This window comes from Thamnophis sirtalis, unplaced genomic scaffold (assembly GCF_051295495.1).
Source record: "Thamnophis sirtalis isolate CommonGarterSnake01/CBP01778 unplaced genomic scaffold, rThaSir2_p1.2 scaffold_2, whole genome shotgun sequence".
In the NCBI taxonomy this organism is placed as follows: domain Eukaryota; kingdom Metazoa; phylum Chordata; class Lepidosauria; order Squamata; family Natricidae; genus Thamnophis; species Thamnophis sirtalis.
In genome coordinates, this window is record NW_028261382.1 from 90,364,540 (window position 1) to 90,377,928 (window position 13,389).

General features: G+C 41.2%; 1 protein-coding gene across 6 annotated transcripts in view; it reads right to left on the reverse strand.

The window, feature by feature from the left end:
- ARHGAP32 (Rho GTPase activating protein 32) overlaps nucleotides 1-13,389 on the reverse strand; it is a 165,559-nt gene that overhangs the window by 19,910 nt on the left and 132,260 nt on the right. For all 6 annotated transcript variants that reach the window (XM_087706354.1, XM_087706357.1, XM_087706356.1 and 3 more), the window contains 4 exons: nucleotides 7,437-7,539; nucleotides 5,612-5,756; nucleotides 3,862-3,944; nucleotides 195-302 (listed from right to left, as the gene is read on the reverse strand). In XM_087706354.1, the coding sequence (XP_087562480.1) occupies nucleotides 195-302; nucleotides 3,862-3,944; nucleotides 5,612-5,756; nucleotides 7,437-7,539 (439 nt within the window). The remainder of the gene's footprint in view (nucleotides 1-194; nucleotides 303-3,861; nucleotides 3,945-5,611; nucleotides 5,757-7,436; nucleotides 7,540-13,389) is intronic.

Consider the following 13,389-nt stretch of genomic DNA (forward strand, 5'->3'; position numbering starts at 1 on the left):
ATCCGAGCAAAAGAGTTACATCAGAGTAGGCAGTTGCACCCAAGTAGAAGAGTTACTCTGCAGAGTAGTGAGGGAAGCCTTGCAGAGCTACATGCAGCTACAGACTCCGCCCTGAATGGCAGCCCGAGGGCTGACATATTGTTGATTGCCATAGACTAACATGGCTCCCTACAATAGCCACAATCGATAGATACCTTAGTAGGTTTGGTGCCCAGACAATGGCTAAGTTCTTGGTATGCATGTTTGTGATGGCACAATATTCAGCCAGGTGTGATAAATGCCTCATAAGGAACTCCAGGGTCCTGGGGGTGGAAAAACAGACAAGAATTTCAGAGAAATTAGTCTATGATGCTACAGTTTCAAAAAAATAAATAAAAACCAACCCAAGCTAAAGAGGACTGGAAAAAATTATCAGCAAAATGAGGTACCCTAATAAACAGACTCATATTTCGCTTTTTGAAAAATGGCCAACTCTTTGCTTCCTTGTTGCATTGCAATACCAAAGGAAGACAAATATATGTCATGTGGATCAACATAGTAGCTAGGTGTTTCCAGCAGTCAAGGTTTATATAGGCAACCGTGAGATTCCATTACTGGTGACTTATTTCCTAAAAGATGGCAATTGCCATCTTTGATGACCATTAGAGGGAGCCTCTACCACATTAAAGAACTGTACATTTTCCCTGTGCAGGGAAGAAAGAGAGAGAGAAGGTCCAGTTCAGATGATGAAAGCAGTATCAAGAGATTGCATAACTGACCAATAAAAATATGCTACACCTTTGTTAGCAGATTTTGTGTACGGCAGGAACACATGGATCCTTTAAAATAATTCTAGAAACGAATGATATTTTGAGATATCAGTATCTAAGATGGATTTATGTTGATTGCTTATTTAGTATCCTATGACTATCACTAAGTGTTGTATCTTATGATTTATGATGAATGCATTTCTATGATGGCTATGATCATGATTTATCATTTATAGTTCTTATGTACACTGAGAGCATATGCACCCAAGACAAATTCCTTGTTTGTCCAATCACACTTGGCCCATAAAGAATTCTATTCTATTCTATTCCTATTTCTATTCTTACTCTACTCTGTTCTTATTTTACTCTACTTTACTCAGATATTTCAGAACAAAGCACAGTTAATTTGCTTTGTTAATGTGCTTTGCAGTCCTCTCTAAGAGGTTAACAGCGTCAGCCAACAATCTGGGTCCTCATTTTACCCACCTCGGAAGGATAGAAGGCTGAATCAACCTTGACCCGGTGAGATTCGAACTGACAAACTGCAGGTAGCCAGCAATCAGCAGAAGTAGCCTGCAGTACTGCATTCTAACCACTGCTCCACACTGGCTCAAATAGGCCTGAGCCTAAGCCATTCGGCTCATGCTTTAAAAAGAATGTAGGCATCCAGACTGCTACTTCCTCTAAACTTTGGGTGTCCAACCTTGGCAACTTTAAGACCTGTGGACTTCAACTCCCAGAATTCCCCAGCCAAACATTCTGGTAGTTGAAGTCCACAGGACTTAAAAGTTGGACTCCCTCGCTCTAAACCAGAGGTCCCCCAACTTGGGAACTTTTAAGACTTGTGGACGTCAATTCCCAGAATTCTCCAGCCAGCAGAGCTGGCCACAAGTCTTAAAGTTGTCAAGTTTGAAGACCTCTGCTCTAAACAATGACGGATATGGTGATGTGGCAAGGAAAAGAGCAACTGCCAGACCTCCTAATTCTACAAAGCTATAAGAAGCCAAAGGATATAGGACAAGAACAGATACAAGCAACAGTCAATATTCTATGTAGCCTTCACTGTGATAAAAATTAGCAAGAAAACTCAGACTTCAGTGAGATCTATTTCTTTCCATCCCGAAATGGGCTTCCTATTCAGTTTCTATGGCATGCTGAGTTAGACGTCTAATCAAAGGATTAAACTCTCAAGTTTCCCATAACCACACAATGCCCTTCCTCCGATGCTGGATGCCTACATACTGTATGTAGCAAGCGGCAACGTTCTCCAAGCCGGCTACAAGAAAATCTCTTAAAATGTTTTCCAGATCTCTAAACCACTTGTCTGACTCACTCCTGCTAGCATTTGCATCTTATCCTTAATACGGATTGCATTGAGATGAGCTGTCCTACTTCCCTGCTGACTCTTCAGCACATCTGCTATCTCTTGCTGCGATGCACAGAGTTAGACCTGCCTTTCAATTCTATTAAATTTTTAATTGACGATTCCGCCTGAAGGGCAAGATAACAGCCAGTAATTTCTTCACATTTGTTCCCCTTTTGCGCCCTGGAGTTTAATATTTCTAGGAGGTATGCTGAATTTTGCATGATGCTTCCAAGCCCACTTCATAGAGGATCAGCAGAGAGGACACAGATGTTTTGTCTTGTTACCGAGCTAAATAAAGTGGAAGTCAACCTCGTGCCATCATAAATCTTTCAGGATACTAGAATAACAGAGTTGGAAGGGACCCTGGAGGTCTTCTAGTCCGACCCGCTGCTTAGGCAGGAAACCCTATACCACGTCAGACAAATGGTTGTCCAACATCTTCTTAAAAACTTCCAGTGTTGGGGCATTCACAACTTCTGGAGGCAAGTAGTTCCACTGATTAATTGTTCTAACTGCCAGGAAATTTCTCCTTAGTTCTAAGCTGCTTCTCTCCTTGATGACTTTCCACTCATTGTCCCACCCTCAGATGCTTTGAAGAATAGCTTGACTCCCTCTTCTTTCTGGCAGCCCCTGAGATATTGGAACACTGCTCTCATGTCCCCCCTAGAACTTCTTTTCATTAAACTAGACATACCCAGTTCCTGCAAGCGTTCTTCATATCTTTTAGCCTCAGGTCCCCTAATCATCTTTGTTGCTCTTCTCTGCATCCTTTCTAGAGTCTCAACATCTTTTTTACATTGTGATGACCAAAACTGGATGCCGCATTCCAAGTGTGGCCTTACCAAGGGATTACAAAGTGGTATTAACACTTCACGTGATCTTGACTCCAATTTCACAGAGGAAAGAAGGGATCCTCAATAAACCAACTAAGTATAGGACAACAGGTCCATCTCTTCATGGAAGTAGTCCTCGACTTACAACAGTGACCATTCAAAGTTACAAAAAGACTAGAAATAAGTGACTTGTGACCCTTTTTTCACACTTATGACCATAGCGGCATCCCCATGAGCATGTGATCAAAACTCAAATGCCTGGAAACTGACTCATATTTATGACAGTTTCAGTGACCCGGGGTCATGTGATCACCTTTTCTGACTTTCTGACAAGCAAAGTCGATGGGGAAGTCCGATTCACTTAACAATGATATTAAAATTACAACTGCAATTATTAAGTTGATTCACGTCATAAGTGTGGCAAATGTTGTAAAATGGGGCAAAGCTCACTTAACAAATGTCTCACTTAGCAACAGAAATGTTGGGCTCAAATTCAGTCGTACGTCGAGGACAATCCTGAACAGCCTTATGATTTTTTTTAAACTCCCTAGACTAAAGCAGAACCCACATTTCCCTAGCAATTTGTCATCCAAATACTAACCAGGCAAGATTCTGCTTAGCCCTTTAGCCAAAGCAAAGACAGGCTACCTGCTGAACAGACCGAGAACTTCAGAGTCTCTAAAGAGTTATTTTACAACCGGGTACGGAATGAGGAAGGCGGAAAGGACATTGCTTGTAAAACAGGGTGGAGACAGATTCGTGTTAATGGAGGCCCATTGCTACAGTATGTCTGCAGGGAAAACGGGACACGGGCTTCCCCCAAAACCACCGAGGGTTCTTTTTTAAATAACATAACCACCAGTCCGTGTAAACACAATTGAAATAATTGGGCAAATAACCAAGTAGGGCAGACCTGTAGTGTGGTGGTGGCAACTGCTGGATGACATCGTGGATTTTCACCAGTCTTTCTTCGTCGGTAGCAGCAGATACAGCATCCTGGAAGAAATCCCAAAGTCTCAGTCCAGCACATTTCTTTCTTTTTTCCCCTAAAGCCTTCCAGAGGAATACTACTGAAATCATAATGCAGAGCAAAAATAAATGTGTAGCTAAGTTTTGACTGAGTGGGAAGGGACCTTGGAGATGTTCTAGTCTATTCCCCTGCTTAGGCAGGAAACCCTGCACCCCCACTAAATCACAGGGGGTTAATCCTTTGGTATTCTGTACCAATTCCACAGAGTATAGTGCAACCCTCCTGACCGGAGAATTCTGGGAGTTGAAGTCCACAAGTCTTAAAGTTGCCAAGGTCGGAAGCTCCAGTTATGGGAGATTTCCCCATATTTCTCCCTGGCAAAATAGCTATGAGAGTTATTCACTTATTTGGATCTCTTGGGACTGGAATGGAGTGCTCTTAAATCTATACAGGCATTGTCAACTAAATCTACTGTGTTTCCCCAAAAATAAAACAGGGTCTTATTTTCTTTTGACCCCCGAAATATGCACTTGGCCTTATTTTCAGGGAAGTCTTAATATTTGTGAGGTGCAGGAGGTGGTGAGCGTGGTCACCTCATGGCTGCTGCTTGTGTTGCAATATTTTCTGGGGAGGGCTTATTTTAGCGCATGCACTCAAAAGCCCGATTGAGCTTATTATCTGGGGAGGTCTTATTTTCGGGAAAACAGGGTAGTTTAGTTGCTAAGTTGACATTGGCATTGTCAACTAAAACCTAGTTTCTAATTTCTGGGCAAGATCTGTTTAATTTGTACTTATTTTAATCTTAATCTTTTAACCTTACATTTTATATTTTACATTCTGTGTAACTTTATTTTAATCGGGATGCATCTGAGATGGATAAACAAACAAACAAATCTCTGTGTTGTTGGCTACCAAAGGCTAACATGGCTTTCTTCCTACAATGTCCGCAATCAATTGATACCTTAGTATCGTGATGAGGAAACTATGGCACGTGTGCACAAAGTGGCAAGCGAAGCCATGTCGCCTGGCACATGTGGCCTTGCCTGTTTGTCTTCTGGGTTTCTGGTGCGCATGCATACGTGACAATCAGCTGTCCTTCACGTGCATGGCAGTGCCAAAAACCGGTGTGCGCATGTGCAGCAGAACCCAGAAGTTGGGCTTTTCCGGAGTGCGATCCCTTTGCCCGTACGGCAGTGCCAAAACCCAGCCTGTGCATTCACGCCAGTCAGCTGATTGTTGGGCACACATGCACACTGTATTTAAGTACAATGACAATAAAGATTATACTTATATATAGGGATCGTGCCAGTTATTTAAGTGTGTTTTTATTTCTCCACATTATCCACAGGAAAAATTTAAGAAATCTCTGAATCACAACTCATGATACCCATACAGTAAGAGGCAGGGCTGTCTTAACGCATGAGCCTGATGGGAATTTGCCTGCCCCCCCACGAGCATAGGTGCTCCATACTAATCTGTGTATGTTAATCCTTCAATGCACCTTGTATCATATATGTAAATACACCAACGTATTTATTATATTTTACTGCATTTTTGATTAATACTAACGTGCATTAATAGAAATTAACACTCATAACACTGATAAATATATGTTTAATTTTACAGACCATTAACATTTTTAATCCTGTGAATGGTTGTCGTAGGGATCCAGTACACTGCTTTGCAATCTTACCGAAAATTTCTCATAGAGCTGATAGGTGAGCAGAGGATTGGGGAGTTCTCGAAAATAAAGTTTGCAGAGTGAACCCACACAGTGTATATCCTGAATATAGACATCTTTTGTCAAGTCGGGGATTTGTTCGGAGTCAAACTCATGCCTGAAGGGAGGGAAAAACAAAAAGGGAGGGGGGGAGAATATATTGAATCAGAAAACAACACGGTTTGCCTTTAGGTAAAGGAAATGGTTCTCCTTGCACATATGTGCTAGTCGTTCCTGACTCTAGGGGACAGTGCTCATCTCCATTTCAAAGCTGAAGAGCCAGTGCTGTCCAAAGACGTTTCCGTGGTCATGTGGCCGGCATGACTCAATGCCGAAGGCGCACGGAACACTGTTACCTTCCCATCAAAGGTGGCCCCTATTTTTCTACTTGCATTTTTACGTGCTTTCGAACTGCTAGGTTGGCAGAAGCTGGGACATGTAATGGGAGCTCACTCTGTTACGCGGCGCTAGGGATTTGAACCGCTGAACTGCCAACCTTTCTGATCAACAAGCTCAGCATCTTAGCCACTGAGCCACTGTGTCCCTTGTGGTTTGCCTTTAAGTAAGATATAAAATCAACTTAAAACACATGCCAATTTTTTTGTAAAGCTGCCTTTTTTTTCTAAAAAAATTTTTTGACAAGCATTTTCAATCATCTTACAGCCAATTAGTTTGCTCATAAAAAACTACTAGCTGTAAAGTGGATAAGGCAATTACATAAATAATTGCAAGATACGTGGCCCATGTCATAGAGTATGTCATTATGTATTAAATGACAGCTTCCTGTTTAGATAAATTACCCATCTGTCAAACCTACAAAGCGAAAGATGAGTGAGAGGAATGAAATAAAGTCCCTGAAAGCCACCCCCAGCCCATATACAATCCAAAGGAAACTGAACCTTGTGAGTTTATTAGCCAAAATATTAAAAACGTTTACTATCCAAACTATTGTAGAAAGTTAACATCCACCCTTCTCTTGGAAGAAAAAATATTTTGAGGAATATGAAAAAGGCAGAATATTATATTTCACAAAGGGAGAAATGGAAACATGTTTTTTAGAGGGAGGAAGCAGTCCCACCTTCCTTAATAGCCCACAGCAGATGTCAGCACTTAAGAGATAAAGAGCAAATGTTCTCACCCAAGATCCAACAAAGGTAAGATTAACCCTCAGCCACAATAGGAATCGTCCAATGCCCCTTTCATTGCATCACCCTCACAAATCTCAACCAAACCTGGGATCTCAGACAACCTATAGAGCCTTCTATGACCCCTACATAACCCCTACCTAGCCCCATGGGAGTCTGACAACAGCCAATAGAGTACATGTTCTTGAACAGGAACAGGAAGCTCAAGTGAAAAGCCCAAAAGAAGATATAAAACCCCCTCACTCTCAACTCCATGTGGTCAGCTGCACCAGAACCATGGGCTTGGTGGTTCTGTTCATCAGTAGACCATCTTTCCAAGCAGCCTCCATGTTTCCAGTGTCTTTCTCCCAGTTTGGAACTGAATCAGATAGATATTTCTTCCAATACTTTTTTTTAAAAAAACTTTCCTATACCTACCAAACAAAGTACAACTGTTTTTGAAACTTGCTTCTATATTGTCTGCGATCCTACTGAATGTCAGATAGTAGCTCCAGAACAACCCAACTGTTTTCTGTTCCAACTGATTATGTACTTTGGTTTTTCAGAAAAGGATCTTAAAATCCAAAAGGAAGCTTTGGAGCATAGGGGAAATCGGGTTTCAGAAAAAGGGCACCCAGCAGAGAATGAAACTCACAGATTGCACACAACCTTACCGTAATTTTTGGATATTGGATGCGATCCCAGACAGACGGTAGATTCCATCCACAATACCATGTTTTTCAATGAATTCAGTGCAACTCTTGAGGACCTGGGGAACTTAAAAGGAAAAATAAAAAATGTTAATGGACTATCAGATGTTCTCATTTGCACCCTGACAGATGTGTCCATGCAAGATTCATTGGATCACAAAAGAGTTCTGCCCAAGTAACACTTTTCTTAAAACCTTTGCTTATCCCATTCGTTTATAGATCCAAATTGAAATAAATATATTTCTAAATGTGGTCTCAGATAAGTAAGTGCCACTGAGATCTGTCTCTAAAGTGTAGCTATTACTTTAGTTACCAGTATTATTATACTGCAGATTTAAACTCCTAGTGTCAGGCCTGCAATTATATTCCTTTTAGAATTTTGGCCTGCCACACTTTCTCTTATTTCAATATGCTGTTTCATTAGTATAGTCGATAGGAGGTGGGAATAGACAGGAGTAGGATTGTGGAATGTATTGTTTTCATTCTTTTCTAGAAGCCAAGGTCATCTTTTGTCTCCGCACTTTTACACCTCACCGGAAGCAACTGGGTGGAGACGCCAGCGTGAAAGAAGAAGATTGGACCATGTGATGGATTGTGGGTGTGGGGACAAGATCATGAACTTTTAACTGGGTGGAATTCTGATGTCATTTCCAGAATTGAGATTAACACGGATGTGCTAAAATGTCTGCTTTATTAAATTGGAACTTTAAGGATCATTTTGCCTTGGACTCTGATTTAATTCTACATGATACTTGGAACGCTGACACCTAGCTTCTATTTAAAACTCACTCCTCTCTACAAGTAACTGGATTTCTGGCAACATTCTATAGTTTACTAATAACCATTGATTCACACACACACACACACACACACACTTGCTTTTAGTATTATATGTTGTAGAAATCCAGATCTCGGAATCTGTCAACCTGATATTGTAATGCACGCCTAACCAACTGTAGTTTAGTCAAGAGGCCAAATGATTAAACAAACATACGCTTAGGTGTCATATGTGAACCTACTTTTTTCTACCATTTAATCTATAGCACCAAGCAGATGGAATATTTTCACTAGGATAATGGCTTATTGATGATTATTCTCATCCATTGCCACCTAACATGTTTTTCTTTCTTTCTAGGGATAAATAGAAACAGGCAGTATGGAGGATGGGTTTAAATAACACTGCATTTTTTGAGGCATACTGCTGTTCAGGGACAATACTATATATCCCATGGAGGACTGAAGCCTCCTGGTGATTGCCATGTCTTGCTTAACTCAAAAAAGGTAAAGGTTCCCCTCGCATATATGTGCTAGTTGTTACCGAATCTAGGGGGCGGTGCTCATCTCCGTTTCAAAGCTGAAGAGCCAGCGTTGTCTGAAGACGTGTCCATGGTCATGTGGCCGGCATGACTAAACACCGAAGGAGCACGGAAAGCTGTTGCCTTCCCCACAAAGGTGGTCCCTATTTTTCTACTTGCATTTTTTACATGCTTTTGAACTGCTAGGTTGGCAGAAGCTGGGACAAGTAATGGGAGCTCACTCTATTATGCGACACTAGGGATTCGAACTGCAGAACTACCGACTTTTCTGATCAAGAAGCTCAGAGTCTTAGCCACTGAGCCATCCCATCCCATCCCTTTGCTTAACTCCTAAAGAGAGCTAAGTATTGCTATAGTTCTGCTTTGGATTTGTTGTTTCTTGACTGGCTGTAGCTAGAAGATCCCAAGGCCTTTGGATAAAAATAAGAAAATCATCTTAGGAATGTTGGCCTTTAGTCCACTCACTCTTGACCTAAACAGTTTCAGATTATCAAACCAGACAAGAAGTTACTCTTAAGTTAATTATTAACATTTCTGTATGTGTCAGGATATATATTTGAGCATATGAATCAGAGGAATAGAAAGAAGGTAAGCCACATGTACAGTTTCCAGAAGACATCAATTATATGAAGTTAATCTGTAACTGAAAATGCAGCAATACAGATTAGGATCAATTGAAAAGCAGGTAGTATTAACATTCAGACCAACATACCAACCAATCCAACAGCAAACTGTTCAAAGCAACCAATCCATATACTTTTAGCAACCCCCAAGGAGTAAAACAGATTTCATGGCGAACATTTTAAAATACCACTTTAAACTGGTATTTGCTGTGGTTAAAAAATAACAAGCACGGACATTTAAACCCTGGCAAATACCATGACTACATAACTTTGAAAGATTTTTAGGGGAGTTTAAAACCTATTTGTATGTAATCTGCCAACTCACGTAAACTGAGAACTGACAAGAGATTCTGAATAGTTCTTAAAGCAAATCTGTATATAGCAGGTAGGGAGGAGGAGGAGGAGAAGGAAGAGAAGGAGAAGGAGAAGGAGAAGGAGAAGAAGGAGAAGGAGAAGGAGAAGCAAGATCATGCTTATACAAACCCAGTTTTGACAACAAAATATTGGATCTACAAAGCTACTGATATATTATTTTATAAAGAGCATGGCATTTGTCTTTCCTTCTTTCATTAACCCCATTCTCCTCCAGGATGACATTAGGCCCTGCAGAAAAACATCCAGAGGTTCTCAGTGATCCCAGTTATCTCCACTGCTACCTCTCTGCTTTATTGACACAATGGATACGGAGAACAAGCTCAGCATGTTTCCCTTCACATTTGTCTCCGGGAGCTTTCCAGCCTTGTGACAAACAGCATCAGGGAGAGCTGTATCTGTCATCATTAAATTTCAGGAGAAACCCCCTCCCCCATGACATTGAACATCAAGGTAAAAGAGAAAATAATTCCCCTCCCGAAAGTGGAGAGCGGGAGAAATTATTCTAAGATGGTATTTACAGGCAGTTCGAATAGTCAAATAGTCAAAGCAAAAAAGTGAATATTAGTATCTGTGAATTTGTTCCCATGCATCTGAATTTTGAGGATACTACAATGGTCGTAAGTGTGGGGAATCTTTTTTCAGTGCCATTATAACTTTGAACAGTCACTAAGTGCATTTTTTTTAAGTTGAGGACTACGTGTAGCTCATTTGCGATTTTATTGAAGGAGGGAGAGGAACACTAAGTTGGCCAAACATTCAACAGTCCTATTTGTCCTCCAGACACAGATGATGTACCAATCATTAATTCTCTAGTCTCCCTGTCAAAATGGATAAGAGGACTTCTTTTCACCATGCAACTGTGCCGGAGAATGGCTAATTCAAAAGCCTTTCATTGTTCTGAGGACACAATTAAAATCTTTCACATGAATTAACTGCATTACAGTCACCACGGCTTACAATTAAGGAATCCACAGTACAAATGTAACGGCTTGCATATGATTAAACAAATGTGCTTATTTCCTGATCGCTGATAGTTAGCTGGACACCAATTGTTGAATTCAACTCAGGGAACCTTCACCTTAATGGTTCTTCCTATGTATCTGCAGGTGATGGACGTAGGTGATTGACAGTTTGAGACCGCAATCTGTTTGGATTCTCATGTTACATTCACAGTCAATACTAGACTGATAAATTGGACTCTATATATTATGAAGAAGAATATTAATGTAATGTTGATGTTCATGTGAAAGGTGTACTTGGGATACTAGTTTCATGGTATCTTTTAAAATGGACATGCTTCTCTTCAAACAAAATACCGGATGAAAAGGATTTATCCATTTTTTGATAAATGCCCCAATTTGTCTCTGCCCATCTAGTTGCCTTTCCGAATATTCTCACATCTTTGTATAAAACGTCTTTTGGAATGAACTCCCTTTACTCAAATATCTGAAGTCTTTCTTTGAACCAACACAACCAAGATCTAGTAAATTGGATCACAATATGAGGCATTTTTCCAAAACACCGTGCTTCCGTGTGTATTAAGGTAAAGGTAAAGGTTCTCCCCACACATATGTGCTAGTCATTCTCGACTCTAGGAGGTGGTGCTCATCTTCGTTTCAAACTGAAAAATCAGGGCTGTCCGAAGACGTCTCCCTGGTCATGTGGCTGGCATGACTAATTGCTGAAGGTGCAAGGAATGCTGTTACCTTCCCACCAAAGGTGATTCCTATTTTTTCTACTTGCATTCTTACCTGCTTTCGAACTGCTAGGTTGGCAGAAGTTGGGACAAGTAACGGGAGCTCACTCTGTTATGCAGCACTAGGGATTCGAACCGCTGAACTCCTGACCTTTCTGATCCACAAGCTCAGTGTCTTAGCCATTGAGCAACCTCATCCCTTATGTATTATTGATGATTATATAATCATCCTATTTATCCTTCAAGAATACTTATTTTTAAATATATTGTTATCTCTTGTCCTTCTGCATAGACAAGGCTAATCATTCAGGTAATTAGCAATTTAATAATTCAATAATACTTCAAGGTGAGCTTACAAATGTTAAAAGCACAATATTCATGAATTAGAAATTTTATCTCACAAGTATATGCTCCTGTTGTTTTTAAGGTATGAAATTTCCACTTTATTAAAAAGAGGGGGGGGAACAAGAGTGGGAGATGTTACATTTGTTGTAAAAATGGTACTACGTGTTCCTTTTGTACAACAGGTGTATCTGTCAAGCCCAGAACAACTTCTGCCAGATGTCATCAGCTGTCATGGGACTTCTCAGAAAATCAGCTACTGGGGGGGGGGGGGGGACACAGCATATACTAATTATAGTAGATGAAACAGAGTATTATGCTGAGGCTCCCCTGATATATTGGGATATAAGATGTAGAACACGATTTTGACTTTTGTGAGTTGCTAATAATGCTGAAACATCTTAAGTTATTTATACATGAAATTGCAATTAACAATGCTTAATCAAACGAGAAGCTATTTTCAGACCTTCAGTTTCTAGGCAACCTGCCATCCATGTATCCTAGATACTTCCTGATTTGAACAAACCTCGGTATATTTAACTACCATGAGGCTGTAGGATACCGAGCACAATAAACATCTCCTGTTGAGAGATAAAGCAAGCATTTTGTGTTTCCTCTTCCTAATGCCAAAATGACAACTCTGCATTCTAGAATTAGAAGTGCATATTCAACTGTAAAAACTTAAGCATCCCAGCCTATAAAGTAGTCCTGCCCTTTCTGGTGGAATTAAAAACCACAGGGGCCATTTTGTTCTGGGGGATTTCAGGATGTTCCTTCATTTCAGGACTTAAATCTGAACTGGGTCCTGATTGAATGCAATTAGATTGTTTAACCAGGGATTACAGATGGGGACTGCAGCCACGAACTTAAAAGACGCTTGCTCCTGGGAAGGAAAGCTGTTGTGGCCCAGCAGGAGCTGTTGGAGCTGCCACCGGACTCCGACAGCGAGGGGCCCTATGAGTCAGCTCTGGAGGATGTGGAGGATCCTGGACAGGGTTCCGATTCCGAGCAGGGCGCAGAGAGGCTGGTTGGCCACCAGAAGGCGCCTGAGCCTTGGACCAGTGGGGAGGAGACAAGGGAGTGTGGTCCTGACCTCATGCATTGGAGCAGTGGCGAGGAGACAAGGGAGTTGGTCCTGGATGCCCGACAACGGAGAGCTAATAGGCGTAAAGAACAGTTACGCAGTTACAGGAGATAATTGCACTCAGCTAGTGGTAATTAGGCTCCTCTCAACACTATAAAGGAATGATTGTCCACACGCTCATTGCAGGAGTCAACGTATTTACTAGAGCTGGAGAACTCTCATGGCTAGCTTGGCAGGCTGGATTGCTGCCAAGGTTAGTCTGTGCTGGATTGCTGCCAACGTCTACTCTGTGCTGGATTGCTGCCAAGGGCTAGTCTGTGTGTTAATAAATACTTGAAGTATCTTTGTCTCGGCGGTGCTTTGGTGTGTGAAGAGGGGGGGTCAGAACAGAAAGCTATGGAAAATCTTGACAGAATACTAAAAAGAAGAGACATCACCCTGCCAACAAAAGTGGGTATAGTCAAGGCTATGGTTTTCCCAG